The sequence below is a fragment of the Lissotriton vulgaris genome, chromosome 1_1, assembly GCF_964263255.1.
Source record: "Lissotriton vulgaris chromosome 1_1, aLisVul1.2, whole genome shotgun sequence".
Lineage (NCBI taxonomy): Eukaryota > Metazoa > Chordata > Amphibia > Caudata > Salamandridae > Lissotriton > Lissotriton vulgaris.
Window position 1 is genome coordinate 1062161158 of NC_141685.1, and position 21354 is coordinate 1062182511.

The 21354-nt window shown below is 49.3% G+C and overlaps 1 protein-coding gene across 2 annotated transcripts in view; it reads right to left on the minus strand.

The window, feature by feature from the left end:
• The window catches only part of GGA1 (golgi associated, gamma adaptin ear containing, ARF binding protein 1), a 196922-nt gene that overhangs the window by 53627 nt on the left and 121941 nt on the right, over positions 1 to 21354 (minus strand). For both annotated transcript variants that reach the window (XM_086963036.1, XM_086963042.1), the window contains exon 14: positions 9569 to 9834. In XM_086963036.1, the coding sequence (XP_086819162.1) occupies positions 9569 to 9834 (266 nt within the window). The remainder of the gene's footprint in view (positions 1 to 9568; positions 9835 to 21354) is intronic.

A 21354-nucleotide genomic window follows, 5' to 3' on the forward strand; every position in this document is an offset into this window, starting at 1 on the left:
TCCAATCTACTTTACCGGATAACTATTTGCTGAAAGTAGTCTCCAGAATCAATAGTGACAGAAGGAAATCTCTGGAGAAAAATACTGTTCCAGACCTCCCACTGATCCCATCTGCGGATCTTAATAATGCAGATATCATCGTCAATGAGTCAGACACAGCAGTGGAGTATGATAATATCAGTGACAATGTTGATTTAACTACGGCTCCAGACAATTTGATAAGGGTGGAAGAAGACCCATGTGATAACTCTGGGGGTACACCTCAGCAGTCCGTGAGGGCTACTAAGTTTATGCGAGCCTGTAGGAACACGGCTCCTAAGCGGGGTAATCACTCTACTAGAAAGAACAAAAAAGAAGCCACTCACAAGGAGAGCGCCGAGGAAACAGGGTCTTCAGTGAATGATAATTTTGTTTCCATTAAGCCCGATCAAATTGACCTATTACTGAGTACCATCTACAGTAAATTTAATATGGTGGTAGAGCCCTTGTTAACTAAAATTGAAGATTTGCAGGCGGAAGTAGTTAGACTAAGGGCCGTGGTGGACCAGCATGCCGATAAATTGGAAAAATCTATATCAGATATTAAAATACCAGCATGCTCAACCTCTGTCTCTACCAAAGATAGGGTGCAGTCAAAGTCACGACCTATAAATAGTGCCCCTCCCACTAATACCAGGAAACAACCACCTAAAGAGCTACCGGTACCATTACCTACAACGACCCAGGAGGCAGGTAGACCTTCAAAGCAATCAAATGCTGGGTTGACAAGCACAATGTCGGGTACTTTACAGAGCGATAGACCATCAGCCCCTAAGACAGCTTCAGTACCAGCGGTCTTAGCTCTACCGGCTGTCACAGGGGGAGCTAATGGGGTACCTACACGGATATGTAGGCGTCCAGTAGATCTCCCACCTGAATGTGTACCCTATGTTGTGGTCTTAACTAATGTTCCGATCTTAACCCAGTTCCCTAACAATCAGGAGACAGAGGAATCTTTGAAGAATAAAACAATTTCCTGGTTAAACCGCCATTGTGGTTAGCCAGTTGGCTACTCTGATCAAATCATCTCTATCAGACGAGTCTATTGGATCGGTAACACAATAAAGTCATGTGGGGGGGATTGTGTGATTATTAATTTTAAGCACCGGCAACATGTTGCGACTGTTCTGCTTAGAGCAGCCTCAATCACACAGTCAGAGACAGAAGTAGTTGCTAGACCACTGGGCTATTTTTACAAACATCTAAGCAAGTTGCCTTCTGTTAATTGCAGGGAGGGGACAACAAGTAACTTTACTTATCCACCTTTTGTCAATAGACTTCCGTTGCCTAACTTCTGTCCTGGTTTACAAAATGGCATATTTACCCCGCCGATGCACATGGTGAATCCTATGTCAGGAGGGAATAATTCTATAACACATACCCCCAACTCATTTGTAACCTATGGTAGTACTCCTTTGTCTGTCAGTGGGATGGTCTATCAAGTCCCAACTCAGAACAGGTATCAGTCACTGAGTTATTTAGACCAAAATGATTGACATGAGATTGACCCTTCACGGGACGCTGTAAATAGTAATAACTATGGAGAAGTATTTATGTCTGTAGATGAATTGGACAATGATGTGTGTATAGATTGTACGCCGATAGGGGGAGAAGTCTCAAATTCAACGTATAACATAGAGCCTTTTAACATAGGGAATAACATGCCCATATTCAGTGATGAACCGCCTATTGTAAGCCATGAGAGGGATAGTGTAACTTGTCATATTACTAGCTGGATAATTGCAGGTCTAGTGGCCAAGGAGGATATGTTAGGATGGAAGGATTTTGTGAACCTATTTGATATTCTTTGCCTTCAGGAAACCTGGTGTAAAAACTTTAAAGGCATTGATGGTTTTCTATCCTATGAACTCCCAGCCTTGGCCTCAACCCATGGTAGAGCTAAAGGAGGGTTGCTGGTGCTGATTTCAGTCAAATTACCTATCTCGGTGAAAAAGTATGTAAAAGTGGGGGCTCATTCACAAATTCTATGGCTAACACAAGAAGCAGGTAGAAATATACTTTTGATTAATTTCTACAATAATACATTTGATGGCACTAGACATGTTGCAATTAATGAATTAGATAGGACATTGAACAATTTTGTTAAGAATTTTAATGGTGTTTTTGAATTTATTTTTGTGGGGGATTTTAATGTTTCTGTATGTCCACTATCTTCTCAGAAGTTATGCGGTGTGTATAACCGTCTGGGGGATGCTGATGTTCATTTTCCTCATCACACCTATGGGGAGACCCTGAATAACTTTTTGATACAGCATGATATGGAAATTATGGAAAATGCTAAAAATGATGTGGGTGAAAATATCCCGACTTTTAAAGGAAGGGGCGCTAACACTATTATTGACTTTATTTGCATGTCTTCAACCCTTATTCCGTTATGCCCAGTGCCCAAGGTGATTGATGTTATGTTAAGTGATCATAACTGTTTAACTACTGAATTAATAACCTGGAATAATGTCTATTTACGTGAACAGGGTAATATTGTTAATATTGAACCCCATAGACAGAATGGGTATAGATTGAGGTGGAAGGGAGAAAAAGCGGACATAACATCTGAGTCCATCATTTCTAGTTGTCTGAAGGAAATCACAGCAATTCTAGAACAGGATGAAACCTCGGCTGCCAGTATTGACCACTTTGATAGAATCAATTCAACCATCAATAAGAAGTTTACCAAAGAGGTTGGGCACAAGAATAGATATAAAAGGGGATGGTTTATCATGCCTGCTCTACTGCCCGGATGGATCTTAAAGAAGCTTTAGCAGTTAAACCAAGGGATAAGAGTCTGGTGATTCAACTTAGGCAGGGTTATAATTTGATCCTCAAACGTAGAAAAGCCGAGTTACAGCAGGAAGCATGGGACAACCTCAGTCAAGCAGCAGAAATGAAGAACTGTACTCTGTTTTGGTCTACGGTGAATAGTCCATTCCTAAAAGATGAAAAGGCACCAGAACTCACATCAAATGTGATTATGGAATCTTGGATCCAACATTTTTCCATTATTTTTGATTCAAGTAATAGAACTGTACCCTATGGAGAAGGCTGGCCCATCATAGCCTTAGATATCACCGTAGATGAGGTTATGGTTAGTATAAGAACCAGTAAAGGAGGGAAGGCACAGGGACCGGATGGTGTGCCCATAGACGTGTATAAGACTGCACCAGAGATTTGGGGCCCATTGCTGGCCAAAATCTTCAATGCAGCCAATTGCTGTAAAATACCGTCTACTTGGAATGGAATGGAATGGAATTGGATTTATAGAGCGCATGGCTGCCCTTGAGCGTCCCAGCGCTAAAAACAGATTAATAACAGAGCGGATGAGGAAGAAAGTTTAGGGAATTTTGGGAAAAAGGAAAGTTGGGAGGAATCAATAATCGTCCCCATTTACAAGAAAGGTGACCGGGGCGATGCCAAAAATTATCGACCTATATCCTTACTGGACTCATCTGTCAAAATTATGAGCCGGTTTCTTCTAGTAAGACTCGAGGAATGGGCAGAAACCAATGAGATCTTAAGTAACTGCCAGTTTGGATTCAGAAAAGGACGTGGCACCATTGAGCAGTGTCTGAATCTAGAGCTCTTGGTAGGGAAATATACCCAGGCCAAACAAGGGTCGCTCTATTTATGTTTCGCTGACCTAAGCAGCGCTTTTGACATGGTAGACCCTGCTATATTATGGGTCAAATTATTAGAAATGGGGGCCCCTGAAGGTATAATATACTTCCTCGCCCGCCTGTACGAAAAGCTTAGCACCAGTGTCCGTTATGGATCTAATGGGGAGTGTACGACCAAGTTTAGGATCGGGAGGGGGATTAGACAGGGGTGTGTTTTAGCACCCCTGCTTTTCACCCTCTTCATAAACGAGGTAGATTCTGTCCTGCAGACAGTCACGGCGGATGCCCCTAGAGTCAACAATCTTAACATACCTGTATTACTTTATGCGGATGACGCAGTGTTACTGTCCAGGACTCCCCTGGGTCTTCAACGCCTGATGGACCGCTTTGTGGGGTTCATCAAAAGTAGGAAACTGGTGATCATTAAATCAAAAACATATGTGATGGAGTGTGGGCCTGGAAGAGTTAAAAGGAAAGGTAAACCCCATTATTTTATTGATGGCGAATTGGTCGAAAAAGTTGAAAACTTTTGCTACTTGGGAATTACTTTTTCCAATAATGGGAGCTGGGCCACTGAACATAAAGTTGTTAGAACAAAGATGATTAGGAGTGCTAACGGGGTCTTTCTATTTGCCAAGAAGCTGGGGAGCAGACGTATTAAGGATATGTTAAAAATCTATCAATCCAGATGCCTTTCTGCAGCCCTTTATGGGGCTGGTGTATGGGGCGTGTCACCAGCGGGGAGCCTTCAGGTAGAGGAGAATAACTTCCTGAAAAGGCTCCTGTGTTTACCCAAGTCTACCTCCAACTCCTTGGTTCATAAGGAAACAGGGATTCAAGCCCTAAGTGATATGATCATGTTAAGACCCCTATTATTGTGGCGCTCCATTTAGCTCAGCGATGGTACCTCATTGAATAGAGCCATTACTGAGGACTGCCTTTCTTTAGACCAGCATTTAAAGATCCCTTGGATTAAATACATTATTGAATGTTCCCAAAAGATTTTTGGGATTAATGTGATTAATGATCCATACAGTGTCTCGGATATCTCTAAATCAAGTATGAAAATAACTTTCTTGAATTACTGCAATGAAAGGCATTTCTTGGAGGATTCTAAACTATCTACATGTGTACTGTACAATAGCATGGATGATTTTATTGGATTTCACCCGTATTTGTCACAGGTAACCAGAGTTTCGCACCAGTTTGTACTAACCAGAATGAGGATGGGAATAGTACATTATCTTGTTGCGTGCCCTAATATTAAAATGCGCCCTAATGGCCCCTGTGTATGTGATAACAAAACGGAACAGAGCACTAAGAACTTTTTATTAACATGCGAATTGTATAGGGAACTACGGAAATTCTACCTAAAGCCAATGTTAAATAGATTTGGAGTGAGAACAACTATGGACGCTATGAAACTGCTTTTTAATTTGCAGCATCCGGACATTTGCTTTTTTACTGCCACTTTTTTGCTTAAAGCTATTAGCGCCAGGAAAAGTATGTGTTTTTAAAATATTTTAAATATTTATTCCATCCCCCTCTGGATAATATATGTATCACGTGTTTTCTTTAAATGAAATGTTTAATGTTTAATGAAATGTCTGTATCTGTAACTGTATGTGCTTTTATGGACATGTTTTTTTAAATGTTCCGAATAAAGCTTTATGAATTTAATTGAATTGGATGCCAAACCAGGTTAAAGTCCCCCATCAGAAGAACAGGCCCTTCTGCAAAGTCTGTCACTTTACCCAGTAATGTATGCAAAAAGCCCTTTTGGCCAGTGTTGGGGGCATAAATTGACACCAGAGTGCACACTTTACCCTTCAACCGGCCCTTGACCATGATCCACCTCCCTTCCTTGTCACTCTGAGTGCACATAGGTTCAAATTGTGCGGCCGGACTGAACAGTAGCGCCACCCCTTTTTGCTTGGTGGTCGCCGAGGCTTTATATATAAGGGGGTATTTCTTGTGTTTGAGGCGATGGTCTTCCGACTTCAGGAGATGAGTTTCCTGCAGCGCCACTATATCTAAGTGTTGGTCTAGCACATATTTCCACACTTTCTGTCGTTTCTGCGGAGAGTTTAGGCCCTTAACATTCCATGTTCCAATCGTTATAGGCATTGAGAGACAGATCCGGGACCAAGCGCTACAGGTGCCCTCCCCAGCCCCCCCCCCCCACCCAGGGCACCTCCACAGGTCTCACATCCCAACCCTCTCAACCCACAGTGCTCGGCGGAGGCGCCGGGATAGCCCTTCAAGATCACACTTATCATTCCGCACCGGCCCGGGCCCCTGATCGTCCCCCACTCCTTAGAGATCCGTAGGCCCTGAAAACCACCCTGTAGTGGCACCTCACCAAACCCTCCCTCCCCCCAACCCCCCCCCCCCCCCCAACACAGGAACAGAACGATGAACCCCAACTGGAGGCCCCAAGTCCGGGCCAGAACCCCTGACCCCATCCTTCAGTTCAGAACTGCAGTCAAAAAAGTACTTATAGTGGGTATTGGGCAGTGGCGGCTCGACGGTTCGAGACTCCCCGCCCTACTCCCCCACCCTCGCGCTGCAGGCTGCTATGCATAACCCCCTTACCGGACCTCAAGTACCAGCCCCCGTGTCTTTGGAGACTTCTTGAATCGCCGCTGCTTTCTCCTGTTCCACTGTCTTTGGGTCGGGCTTGAGTGGTTTCCTTGATGAGCGGCCGCGCCGTACCTTCTGCCAGCCGCCGTTCGTTGCCTGGGAGGATGAAGCCGGAGACCCCGCAGCGCCTCCAGCCCCCTCCGAGCCGAGGTGCGGCTCCTCGCACGGGATCCCCAGCACCGAGCAAGTGTCTTTCAGGGAACGCAATTGATGAAGGGTCCCATTCCAGCGAAAGATCAGTCTGCAGGGGTGGCCCCAGGAATACTGGACCCCTTCGTTGCGCAGGAAAGTGGTGGCGGGTTTGAAGGCTCTTCGCTTTTGCAGCGTGATCACCGAGAGGTCTTGAAAGAGCTCTAGAGCATGTCCCTGGTAGTGAAAGGGCTGCTTGAGGCGTGCCGCCTTCAGTATGCGTTCTTTTAAGGCGTAGTCGGGCAGAAAAGCCAGGATGTCAGGGGGAAGCCCCTGCGATCTATGGGCCGGGCCCACCCGGTGTGCCCTATCGATGCGGATCTCGAAGTCATCCCCCACCTCTAGGACTGCCCGGAACAGACCTTGGAGATAGCCTGCGACGTCTCCCCCCTCCGCCGGGTCTGCTTGTCCGGGCTCTTTTCGGGTTTGGGATTCCCTTTGGACAGCAGGTCCGTGATGGTGCGGTTCCCCTTACGATTGTTGACCGCCATCTTCCCTCTCGCCCGTCACCACCGCCTGGACCTCCACCTGCTTGTCGGAAGTGCAGACGATCCTTCTAGCGCTAATGACTTGCCAGGAACCCAGCTCGCTCGGGGACCCCAGCGAACCCCCTGTGGGTCCCCTCTTCCAGTTCAGTGCCCGCACCTGTAGCCCCCCCAAAGGCTCCAGGCGCGCTGAGTCCCCTCTGCTGCCGTCGCTCTCCTGAGGGTTGGGGGTGTCTCCTTAAAATGCTAGGCAGGGGCTGACGCAGGCCCGAGGTCGCCTCTCGGTTCCGCTATTCCGCCGCAAGCCCCTTCACCTCGAACCTCGGGGCCCCGGACTCGTCACCGGTATTGGGGAGTGATCCAAGCCCCCCTACTTCACACGCTGCAACAGGGGCGTGCTCCCAGAATTCAGCTTCCCAGCCCCAAGATGCACCAGTGGTGGGGCGCCCGATGTCGTCGAGGGGGGCCCCCCCTGTCGCAGTGCCTGCAATGCCCCCCACCAATCCTGTCAGGGTCTCTCTGTAGGGGCGAAGAGTCAGTGGGGCCCCGCTTCCTTGTCACTCACCGGAGGCCCCTGGGGCTGTAGCTCCCTCGCACCCTCTGCCGAGGACGGCCTCGCCGCAGGCCTCCAGGCCACGTGACTTGCTCACTGCAGTCCTGGGTTCGGAGTCCCCCGGCGGGTAGGCCTCAGCCGGGGCCTTTCCTGGGCTCTCCTGCCGAGCTCGTGGTGCCGCGTACCGCCTTAGGCTCTCCTTGGGCTTTGGAGCCGGGTCGGCCCCCTCCTGTGTCCGTTGTCTCCGCCTGCGCTCCACCGGCAGTGGGAGCGCCGCCGTCCCTCAGGGCCGCACCGAGGGGTAGGAGGGCGCCATTTACCCTTCCAGTTCCAGGCCGCAGCCGGGGCCTTTCCTAGTCGCCCCCGGCCGGGTCACCTGGCGCCCACTCGAGCGGACTGCTCCTTCACTCTCTGGGCTCAGCGCTGGCGCCCAGTAACAGAGGGCCCCCCTCGGTGCCCAAGGCAGCTCCGACTCCCCCCGTTGGGGCTGTGGGGCCGCCGCCGACCTCCCGGACCTGCTCTTTGCGCGGGAGTCGGGCCGGCCACTGTCCCGCTCGAGCCGGCGTCCCGCGCCCGGTCGTCCGCTTCTCCCCACTGTCCGTTGGCGGCCGAAATGCCGTCCGCAAGCGGTCTCCTATCTCCGGAGACCACACACCGGGTCCGGCTGCTGGGTAAAGGGCGGCTTAGTTAGGGCCTGGGGGCTTAGGACGGGGAGCCTCCGGAGTACACGTCCTCCTAAGCCGCCATCTTGGCCACTGCTCTATATAAGAGATTTTGACATTCTTCTGTGGATCCACTATCTGTCTTGATGCTGACGCAGAGTTTTATTGCTGCAGATCACCAATCAGGAGTTGCACGGCTCTTGTCAAGCTCCGGAGAGAGGCAAAGATTGGAGAAGGCATAGCGATCGGCCCAAGGGTATTTAGAATGACACTGTGGGCATCTCTTGAAGTGTGTCCGTTCCATTACCTCAAATACATCTTTGCTCTCCGAACGTAGTCTGGAGAACGTGGTGACCCGTAGGGCCTCGAGCCATAGTTGCTGGATGACCACGAACTCGAAGTGTGGATCCGGCACCATAAGGAGAACAGCACTGAAGAATTTGTCGTAATGGGATGAAAAGTAACAGACTCTGGGCCCACTACAGGAATCGATGAACCTGTGGAGATCAGGAACAATGCTAGTTCATGTCCGAACCCAATAGCGGAGAAACACAATCTAACATTGGAGTAGTGCCCATGAGCATCCACAGCCAGGAGTCATCAAGACCTGGTGACTCAAAAGGCTTCTTCAAAGAAAAGCAAGTTGTAATTGTACGAGACCAACAGTAGATGGCAGGAGTATGCAGAGCATATGTACGTACAGCCACACATCCTATGCAAAGCACACCATATTTTCTGAAGGCGAATAAAATCACTACAAGTCTGCAAACCTATAATTATTCACAAGCCTATATTCAAGACCTACTGGCTAGGCTAGGGTCAAAATGTTGTACCATCATTGAAAAACTTCTGCAGAAATTCCAAATGAAATTAACATTTCCACCCTCTAAAGAGCCAGTCAGAAGAATCTGATTCTTCTTCATACTCCAACAGTAGAGGACCCTCCTTGGAGGAAGTCAATGTTCTCCAGGATATAGCCTGAAGCTTACTGGGCAAAAAGAGGACATTGATTCTTCTTCAAACTCTTTCAGTGCCTATTTGTGAATTATACCATAAGTAGTTGAGCAAGTCAAAGAAAACAACAAAGGCAAACTGAGAGTGTTCCAATCGTTCTGAAAGCCTGTTTGTTCGGTTCCCATTAACCAGAAGTGGGCCAGCTTATGCCATGCCCCACAACACAGCAAGCGGAATTGTATAAGCTGAGACAAGAAGAATGATATTTTGAGGGTCTAAAGAATGTTTCATTTGTTGGTCCTCCATTTTACTAGAGCCGAGCAACTGCACCCTTCACTCTTTTGTAAAGCCAGCCAGGCTCAAAATGCTAGAGCTAAACTGTGCAAGTATTTCCTTTTGCCCCTTACTCACTTGGCTTGATGGATTCCAGAGGCACAGTCACATTTGCCAGAGACATCTCGCCGTGCACTGAAGGTGTGCCCATTCCTGGTGACTCTGTTCTGGGCAGAGGCAGCTGGCTTGAAAGCCCACTTGGTCCCAAATTGGGAACTGTGGAGTTGCGCCCAGGGGAGGAGGAGTTGTGCAATGGTGGTGTCACCCCTGTGGTGATAGGTGGTGTGCCTGAGTTTGTTTTGTTCTGGAGGTCACGTAGTGTTGGTCGTGGCTGCTGTTTGTCCCTGAAAGAGGGAGAACAAGTCACTTTTCAATTCACTGCAACAATGATGTGCATCTTTTACAGTCATTAAGATAACAGCCAGGTGCCGCAATATTACAGCTCTCAAGGTTTGCACTGATGCACGTTAAATCTAAGTCACCTCTTTACCACTGAAAGATGGCTACATCACCAGACAAACGTGTTCTAACCAACAAAATACATTCTCCGCCGTCCTCACTCTGCAATGGAAAGCACCCAGGCTCCCAGACTCTCCCAGCCAATCACGATTTTGCAACAGCAGTGTCGGGATTGGTCTGAGCAGCCCGTTTGGCCGCTCAGGCAGTGCCTGGTCATGGTCTCCATCAGGCTGTGCAACATAGCTGGGTGGAGACCATGTTAAGTGTATAGGACTGTTTAGCGGCCCAAGAGGATCGACCAAAACTTCATGCAAACCACTCCTTCTCCCTCCGACGGAAGCGAGCCCAGTCCCGCCCCACCCTAACATTGCTTAAGGGGCACAACAAATTAAAATGATAATAACGTCCTGTTATCATTGTTTAATTTTTATTTTTTATGCTGCTTAAAGAGCAGTAGGGTGATGCCTTAGTGGAGGAGCCTCCACTGTTAAAGGGGCTAAAATAATAACCCCAAATGCTCTCTTTTGTGGTAGTGTTGGCGAGCAGTTTAGGCTCATCAGAGGATAGGGTTAAGCATTTATTACACATAGTAAGTGAGACACACACTCAATAAAGAAAACCAACACCAATTAATAAAAATAAGAGATGTGCATATGAATTTAGACACCAAGATCATCATAATAGTTAAGTAATTTGAGATAGGGATTTTACAAGGCTTAGAAAATGCACTCTATTTTTTCTTTAAAGCAGTAATGTTATCTATTTTATGGGGGGAAAACATATACTGCATTCAGTCATTTGGCAACAACTTACAGGACTGTTCTTCTGGACTTAAGGTAAGTATGGGTCAGGGTCCAAGGAAGCACTGGGTGTCTGGGTGCAGAGGTGTTTTTCTGCATCGGGTACCCTATTTAAGTCAGTGGAGAATGGTACCTACCAAAAGATGCTGCAAGCAGGGACTGGGGGGCTAGTCCAGTAGTACCCACATGGGGGGGGGGTCAAGTCTTGAGGGTGTTGGGTACGCAGGGAAACAGTCGCTCAACTTGGACTGGGGGGCTTGTGTGCAGTGGGGCTTTGGCCAGTTGAGGCACGTCGCTGTAGACTCTTGCGGTTCTCTATTCCTGCAGAAAGAGGCTGCAGGTGGTGACTGGGGGACCAGTCTGGCCATTCCCAAGGGTGAGCTATGCTCTTGAAGGTCTCAGCACTACGTTGGCACCATCGCCTCCCTTGGAATCGGGCTGTGGGGCATGGGTTCAGGGGTACTTTGAGGCATTGGGTCGCAGTCGGTCAGAGACTTACTGTAAATCATGGTTACCTGGTTAAGTGAGGAAGCAGGTCAGCAGGGCAGCAGGGCAACTCTCTGTGCTGGGCTGCTGGAACCAGACGTCCCTTGACAGTAAGTGATGCTTTGTGCTGTTGAGTCTGGACTGGACCACCAACAAGCCTTGGTTGCTGCAACTGCTCCGGTACCCAGGGAATTGGTGCTAGCCGACTCCTCGCGTCTCCAAACTTGTCAAGGAGACAAAATTGACCTGGACGACAAAGACCTTTCCCCTGTTGCACTGCTCCTTCACGGAGCCCAATGGCTGGCAACACGGTGGACCAGCAGATGCTTTGCAAGGACTGCAGATGCAGGGGAACAGCTCCACTACCTCAAGGGTGATCTTTCCCAGTTGTTGAAGGGCTGGGCAGTCCTCCAAGAGTTTTGAGGAGGGTGTTGAGCATTTTGAAAAGTCAGTCCAGCGACCGTGTAAGTGCAAGAAGCCTGGCATGGCTTTGTGCCAATCTTTGGTGCAGGTCTTCAGTTCATGCTCTCTTCGGTCCTTCTTTCTTCCTCAGTTCCTAGTAGTTGAATTTGATTTCCCTGGTGTCAGGGGGCAACCTAAATAGTCAATTTAGGGGCATTTATGGGATGAAGGGTAGTAGCCAATGGGGTACTAACCGCTCGGGTCACTAAACCCTCTAGATGAGGGAGTGGGCATAACCCTGTCCCAGAGCTCCTAATTTTACCACACACACAATAGTGGAATTCCTATTTTTAGGTTTACATCAGGCTGCCCACCCTAGAGGTGTGTCCAGGGTGGCAGTAGAATACGCCTCCTGCATAGCTAATTTCCCGCCTGTCCTGGTGCCAAATGGGCCTCAGGGCAGGGGGTGACATCCTCCAGGTATGGGGGACCCAAGATTGCATATCAAAGGCAGTGCGCTCTTTAAAGTTGCCACCACTCCTTGTGAAACATGCATAATCAGGGTGCATTTAACAAAGTATGCTCATTTGGATCTTAAAGAATGTAACACAAAGCATTAGGCTTTCATAAGAAATAGGAAAGAGAAAGAGATAAACAAGTAGTGGCAGAATTGAATGACATAAAACCAGGAAACCTTGCATCAACCACAACCCTCTGGTCACCCCGCCACTCCCCGCTGGCTCTGCCTGACGCCAGAGTCTACAGTCTTGCCTCCTGCCGCAAGACCCAGTTCTTCCAGGTTCGGGGTTGTGATCCGCCTCCTGGTGCTTAAGATGATCTGGGTAATTGGTTTTAGATTTGGCATTCATTATAGTCACGTTTATTTAGGTCCTCTGGTTTGCTTTTCGGTTTACTTTTAGTCTTTCTATTTACTTATTCATTTTGTAGTTTGACCCTTCTGCTTTCCAGTCGTTTTGCTTTTCTGCCGGTTCCCCCTCTAGCCTCAAACCTCCCTGGCAGACCCTCCCACCTCCCAAGGACTACTTATGCAGGCTGCAGCACGGCCCCAGTGAGCAGTCTTGAGCCCCCTGGTCTCCATGCCGCTCTACCCAGTCTCTGCCTAGTGCCAGAGTCCTTCCAGGTTCGGGGCTGCAGTTTGCCTACTGATGCTTGTGCTGATCTGGGTAACTGGTAATTAATTTTGGATTTGGCATTCATTATAGTCATGTTTATTTAGTTCATCTGGTTTGCTTTTCAGTTTAATTTTAGCCTTTTTATTTACCAATTCATTTTCTAGTTTGACCCTTCCGCTCTTTTCTTTCCCGCATGCTGGTCCTCGTCTCCAGACTCTCTGACCGGCTCTCCCACCTCCCAAGGACTACTTACTGCTGGAGCGCCAAAGGCAAGCCTGTCTGCACCCAGCTCCAGATCCCCTGGTTCTCCCTCCATCCACCGATATACCTCCAATGAGCTCCTGTCGCTGGACCCCAGATGCCACAACGACAACTGCTTCACATTCTCACTGTGATCAACCAAAGGACACCACCACCTGCCACCGCTGCCGCTTCTCTCGCTACACAGGACCACCTGCCTGCACTGGATGCCATGCCACCGTCACTCAGAAGACCACAAACAACCCTGACCCACTCAAATGCATCATGCTCAACACCCGCTCCCTCTGCAAACACACCACGGAAATCTTGGACACCATCACAACCCTCTCCCCTGACATGGCCTTCAAAACTGAAACATGGCTAAACCCCTCCTCGAACCCAGACATCTCCACCGAAACTCCTGACGGCTACAAGATGAAACACTGAGACTTCACCTACAAAGATGGCGGGCGCATCGCCATAATCTTCATAGAAACCATCTGATGCACCTTCACCAACGTCAACCCAACGACTCTCATAGAACACCTCAAGTTCCAACTACAAATCAATGCTAAAAACCGTGATAAGAGGCACCCTCACTAACAGACCCCCGGGACCCCGACCAGCCTTCTGCGACACCATCTCCAACCTCCATGCCCCCATTGCCATCGACTCCAACCACTACGTCCTGCTTGGGGATCTCAATTTTCATGTCGACGACCCAACAACACCAATGCTACCCCCTTCTTAGAGAACCTTAACAACACTGGCCTCACCCTACTAGTCATCTAACCCACTCACAAAGCCGGACACACACTATGCCATTTTCACCTCCAGTGACAGACAAAAGTTCACCCATATCACAGAACCCACCTAGATCGAACACGCCATCATCCACTTTACCATCTCCGACACCCAGCACACCATTGCCAAGCACCACAGCGCTGCCCACTGCAGCAGGGTAACCATGATTTGATGGCCCTCAGCATCCCACAACCCGGAGCCTCAGGAGACCAGGCCGTCCAGAACTTCTTCACCTAGATCAACAAATGCACAGACAAAGTCGCCCCACTGCAACCAGCAAAAATCAACAAAACCTCAAAACAAGGCAGCTGATTCACCCCAGAGCTCAGAACCACCAAGCTCAACTGCTACAGACTCGAGAAGCGATGGCATGTCACCAAGGACCCCTGAGACAGAGCCGCCCACAAAGCAGCCCTCACTGACTACCAACTGCGCATCAAGGAAGCCAAGAGAGCAGCCTTCACTGACCGCAACACCGCAGCCAACAACACAAAGGAACTTTCTAAAATTGTGAATGAATTCTTCACCCCGGCAGCCACAGAGAACATCATCCACCCCTCCCAAGAACTCTGCGACACCCTCGTAGAACTATTGTCACAGCAGGATGGCCACCATCTACAACAACTTCGAATGCCCACCCACCACCCTCAGCCTCGACAACCTCAATCAACCAGCGAACACCAATCAAACGATAACCACCTTGTCTCCGCTCACCACTCAGACCACCAGAACAATCAATTTAGCCATCTACTCCGAGACGCCCACCGACCCCTATCCCCACCAACATTTCAAACTCGGAGTCAACACAATCAGCACAGAGCTCACCAGCATCATCAACACCTCCATCGCCACAGCAACCTTCCCAGACAAATGGAAACACGCAGAGGTCAGACCTCTCCTAAAGAAGTCCTCGACCAACCACCAGCTATCCAGCAGCGGGACAGGAGAAACCCCACAGACTCCATGCCCTGAGCAGAGCGTCTTTCATGCCCACTCAGGCCAATTCCCACGCTGCTCTGCACTCCACCCCACCACCCTTTGTTAAAGGCGGCCACCACTGCAACAGCTCACCGAATACTTGAAAATAAACCAACTATCCGACGCCTCACAATCAGGATTCCGTTCCAAGCACAGCACTGAAACCGTGCTAATTGCCGCCACAGACATCAGATTGCTCCTCGACCTAGGAGAGAACATGGCCCTGATCCTCCTCGACCTCGGGACTATGTTCGATGCTGTCTCCCATCACAACCTCATCGACAGATTTCACAACGTCGGCAAAAGGAAAAACACCCTCATCGCCTCTTTCCTTTCAGGATGCACACAGAGCATCCAAATACCTCCTTTCACCTCCACACCCAAGGACATCATATACGACGTACCCTAAGAATCTTCCCTCATCTCCACCCTGCTCAATGTCTACATAACCCCCCTCGCAGACCATCAGATCCCCGGACTCAACAAAATGTCCTACGTGGATGACACTCGACTTGCCCTCTTGCTCCCCGGGAACCCCTCCAACGCCAAAACAAAATTCTGCAATGCAATGACCGACGTAGCCAAATGGATTTGAGATAACTGCCTCAAACACAACACAGACAAAAAAGAAGTACTGATCTTCAGGAAGCCCACCTCCGTATGGGACTACAGTAGACCTCGGACCAGCACCGACAGACCATGCACACAACCTCAGCATCATCCTCGACAGCCAACTGACCATGAAACGACAAGTTAACCCAGTCGCCTTATCTGGCTTCCACACCCATGGCATGCTCAGCAGAATCTTCAGATGTATCCCATTCAACACAAGGAAGACTGTCACGTAGGCCCTCCTCACTAGACGCCTCTACTAGAGCAACGCTCTCAAAGATGGAATTTCCACCCAGCTCCTCAAAAGACTCCAGACCATACAGAACACCACAGCCAGACTCCTCCTCGACCTCCCCAAACAGACCAGCATCACCCCCCACCTCAGAAACCTCCTCTGGCTCCCCATCCAGAAGAGATGCCAGTTCAAGATCCCCACATGCATACATAGCTCTACACAAGCAAGGACCATCCTACATCAACCATGGACTGAACTTCAGCCTGCCTGCAAGACACCGGCGCTCTGCCTCACTTGCCCGTGCACCCACCGCATCCATCACAGCTGCATCATGGGCCATTCCTTTTCCTACATCGCTGCCAGGACCTGGAACGACCTGCCTCTCCACCTCCGTACAGCACCCTCCCTGGCGGACTGCAGAAAGAAACTCAAGATGTGTCTTTTTGACAGAGACACAGCACCCCCTGAGCCCAGATACTCCTAGGGGTGACAGTGCTGTGCTGTACAAATATTGATTGACTTGAACTATTTGTGCGATCCTAGCTAATTTGTTTTTTTCACAGTGCCTCCATTTCCTTCCTCATCACAAGAACACTTTAACTTAGGGTGACCAGAATTGTAAAGCCAAAAACGGGAACATCTCACGAAAATAGAAGGACTACTGTTGTACTTCAAGCGAGCGCACTGCATGACAACGCTCCTCAGCACAGAATTAGAGAACAAGCACAGAATTACAGAACAGGCAGTTTAGACCATACATAAAATAAAAATGTTAAACCCAGAACCTTAACTGTTAATTAACTTGCTTTCTAGAAACAACTGCTAACTCTTCCTGCTTTGTACAACATAAAAAACACCTCCCGCCATTTTCAGCTGATACTCTCTAAAAACCGTGACAGGAGCTAAATTTCCTGAAATCTGTCTGGACAGCTAGTGGAAAACCGGGACCGTCTGCGCAAATCCAGGACGCCTGGTCACCCTACTTTAACTACAATAGTTCAAGATGTGCGCTTCACAAAAAAAAAAAAGCCTGTAATGTTAATTTATAGTGACAGCCTAGGCCACATATAAGAGGCAATTGACAACAGACTTAACTCTTGGTTCAATAATAGCATTGTTGTCAGAGCAATAGTCGAGAGGAATGAATGCTTCCAAGTTCATGGCTTGAAGCACTTCTAACTATTGTCACTTAATGCAATGGTATATGTTAATATACTAAACTGCAAGAGGTTGCAATGGCTACATTATAAAGAAAAACACTATTCGTCGGTGCTCGTGCTCACCTAAGTCTGGCTGAGGAAGAAGTGTGACTACTCAGTAACACAGCCGTCACTTCAATCAGCGTTTTTCTTTTCTTTTTTAAATGACGGCGGCGTTACGGAGTAGCCACACTCCTTCCTCAGCTCGACTTAGGCGAGTACGAGCACCGACGAATCAATCTCGGTGATTCCATCGAAGTAATAATTTTTGGCGAAGCTCTTTAAACTAATGAGACGCAACTGCAGTGACAGCGGCTGAGCGGAGGAAGATTACCTTGTCCTCAGTTTGTTTGAAATTCATCAAGATTCGCGAGCTCCTTTCTTTTTCGTGTAAATATTATTGACAGTCGGCCCAAGACCTCTGGTGAGTAAACAATAGTCTATGCGTGCCCAGGTACCCCTTTATGACGTGAAATGTGTACCCTCATGCTGCAATGGATGACTGTAGTTCCAACTTTCAACCAGCCCACCCTCCATCATTATTTCCTTCAGGACCTCCTGCGCCCTAGTATAATGCTGTGAGCCTGCATTGGACCTATCTAAGTGTGGGTTTAAAGCCACGCTAAAATCACCCCCCCCCCCCAGATAATGTGAGTCGACCCAATCGCTAGAATCTTACCCCATATATTGGTGAACAATTCTGGGCAATCTGAGTTAGGGCCATAACAATTAGCTATTGTGACGGTATCTCTGCCCAGGCGCGCCCAGAGTATGACGTATCTCCCTAGCGAGTCTTCCACCACACCCATCTGTTCGAAATGTATAGTCGTACTACAAAGTATGGCCGTGCCTCGGGCATAAGAAAAATAGGAGGAGAATACTCGGCAACTTGCCCAGCGGTTAGCAAATGAGATTGTGGTTCTTGGCGCAATAACGGTTTCCTGCAAAAGCGCTATTTGAATCTGTTGCCTGTCTAAGTGGGCTAAAACCCTCCTCTGCTTTCTCGGATCCCAGAGGCCCCGGACATTCCATGAAAGCACCCTAAGGGTACCACCCTTCTCCCGTTCCTGTGTCATTAAGCCAATAGTCCATCACCTGGGCCACATATAATAAATGTGTACATTTCATCTCCCGTACATACTACAAGACAGTAGCGGTGGTGCACATCTGTATACCTGCATCACTGACAATGAACGTCCCCTACTACCCCCATCCTCCAACTGAAGCATCCCAATTATGCCAGTAGCAGACAACCCTCCCCCCTCCCAACAAGCCCAGATCTTACCAAAGAGAACCAGAAGAGAACACTAAAGAAAGGCCCAAATAAAGGAACAACAATCATGGGGTTCTCCCTAGGGGGAAAATGCGCCTAGGTGGCCCACGGATACCCCTTGCCAACCAGAGTGCCGCATGACTCGCACCAGCACTCTAGGTCTAATTAGAGGGTGACCGGCAGTGCATTAAAGTCTCTTGCCCTCTGAAATATCTGCATGTCCCTGGACAAGTAGTGGGTTAGCATAGAGTCCCATCCCACAATCCCATTATTGTTTATTCCACTGGCCAGGTCCATGAAGAATGAGGTGTGTCTTCACAATGCAGGACAACTATGTGCCTAAATCCTCACTCTGCATCCGGTGACTGCGATCTAGGGGAATCCTCCGGTTCATGTTGCGATCTTTTCTGCTTCTTAAGTTGTTTCAGGTAATCCTCTACTTGTTGTGGAGTAGTCCAAAAGTTTTGCAATCCCTGATGTGTAACACGAAGGAGAGCAGGGTATAATAAGTCATAATCTATTTGAGCTTGCCGGAGCTTTTGTTTAACTCCCAGAAATCTGTGGCGCTCCTCTTGCACATGCAGCGTGAAGTCCGGGTACATGGTGAAGGTAATGCCATCATAGGACAGCTGCTTTTTCTCCCGAGCCACTCACAGAGCAACGTCTCTGTCTCTATAGTTTAAGAGGCGAGCAATGATGGGCCGAGGGATGCCGCCAGGAGGAGGTCGCGGTCCAATTGACCTATGTGCTCTGATAGCAGTTCAGTACCCACCACAGCTCTTAACAAGCTCTCGATGTACTCCTCCATCCTTCCCGTGTTTGTACTCTCCAGAATACCTAAAACACGTATGTTATTTCTCCGGCTCCTTGCCTCTATGTCCTCATTCTTTGCCGCGATGATCTTAAGTAATTTATCCATTTGCGACGTCGCCTTCTTCAGCTGGGCAATGGTATCCTCCACATCAGAAACACGTTGTTCCGCTTTTTTAATACGCGCCTCGTGCCCTTCAATGGTGAACACAATGGCATCCATTCAAGTTGAGACCGTGTCAATTTTATCAGCCATGGTCGCGAAACCCGGTCGAACATCAGCAAGTAGCGATTTGAGATCATCTCCCTGTGGCTGGGGGTGATCATGCCGGGGGGCCTCTGCGCCACCATCGTCCTCCGCCTGCTGCTGTTTATTTGTGTTTTTGGCATCAAAATTGAGTCTCGGTTGACGGGCATCCAAACGCCCCATCGTGGTCCTGGGCCCAGCAGTGGCTCCCCACCTAGTTGGCCCCACGAGTCCTTTAGCAGCACAGAAGTCACTATTGCCTCACCACTCCACCAGTGGTCAGATGTATCGAGCAAAGCGCCCGTTGCTATCCCACCGCAATTGAAGGAAGGACGTCTGGAGCCACCAAGCCACCCAGCAACCACCACCCGATGATGGCTAAACGAAGGGACCCACACTGATCAGGCCCACACCTCAACAGTGCGACCCCGGCGCAGCCCCCTGTGGCACCCCGCTCACCAAGTTACAAAGCAGCAACACCACATCCAGTCAAATAGCCACTCCTCTCCACCGCTGTCTGCCAGGCAAAGAAGAGCGCCCCCCCCCCCCCCTGAACCAGGAGCAGGATATGAAGGTCGTGACCAATAGTAGGGATGACCACCACCAGCCAGCACAGCCGCAAATGTCAACCACAGGGTTCTCCAATGTCCAGCCGAACTCCACCACTAGAAATGAGTAGTGCAACCCCTCCGCCGCTGAAATATTCTGCGTCCAGCACTTTGCTTCACTCCTCCTCGCTCTCCAGCAGTCCTCCTGGAGGCACTAGCAGCAGCACCGTCCACAAGGTCACGGTCTCCTCCCTACTGCCCTCCGTTATATAGCCTCATGCAGCACCTTTCCTCCTCTCACCGCCGTGCAAAATCGGGGCAGCAGCTACAGCACGATATCTCTCACCAGAAAATGGCAGCACCCTCCACAATGCACCCACAGCCGCAGCCCGCTCTGTCCGGCAGATATGTGGCAAAGAGTCCCTGCCAACATCAGATGAGGCACACGCGCCGGTATCACGGACAGCAGGGGGTATCTCCTCCCGCAGTGGTGGCGCAGGTCCGGCAGGACAAGGTCCGCTCCAGACGTCCCCAAAATGGCTGCACAGCAGAGCCCTAAGACTGAGATCACACCACTGCTGAAGCCCAGGAGACAACTTGCGATTTCTCCGTGGTGTTGTCCGCGTCTTTCCCTGCAAGGAACCTCTTCGCAGGGTGTAGCTGGCGGTAGGCCCCACCCGGGGCCGACGGTCACGTAGCTCCTCTCAGCAATTTCTCGCTCCGGCCCGAAAAGCTTGGCACCATCAAATGGCAAGTCAACAAGCGCAGCCTGCACGTCAGGAGAGAACCCCGAAGAATTCAACAAGGCGTGCCTCCTTGTAGCAATAGACGAGCCCATGACTCTGGCAACAGAATCCGTGGTATCCAGACCAGACTGGATAAACTGGCGAGCAGCTGCTTGAGCATCCACCAGCACCTCACTCAGATTCCCCTTGTCCTCCTCAGATAACTTAGGGAGAAACTGTTTCACAGAGTCCATTAAAGCATGGATGTACCTGCCCAAGAGACAAGTGGCGTTGGTAGACTTTAATGCCATGCTGGCTGAAGAAAATTCTTTTTTTGCAGACTGCTCCACACTTTTAGAATCCCTGTCCCGCTGGAGCCTGTGAAAACGCACCGGATGACTGCTCTGAGCAAGCAGCCCGCACCAGCAGACTTTCAGGAGAGGGGTGAGAAGAAAGGAAAGCCGGGTCACCAGGAGAAGGACTATAACTTCTCGAGGTGGTCCTCGAAACTGCAGGAGCCGAAAGAGGATTGTGCCACACCTCAAGTATAGGCTCTGTAATAGCATCATTAAATGGCAAGAGAGGCTCAACCACTGAAGAAGGAGAATGAAGCATTTCAATGAGAAGATTAGGCTTATACTCCACCACAGGAAGCTGCAAATCCAAAAGTTCTGCAGCCTTCCTGATTACTGAATGATATGGAGCAAATCCTTTGAGGGAGAAGACTTTTGCGAAACAAAATCACACTCTGGAGAAGTTTCAAGCCCACTTGCTTCACACAAGTCTTTAAACACATCCTCTGTGTCATAAATCTCTCCTTCCTCCAGCTCTTGATCCTGATACCGCTCTTCTTCCAACAACCTCTGCGCCTCTCTCCTTGAACGCAACTTCGGTTGCGGCGTCGGCAGCGCCA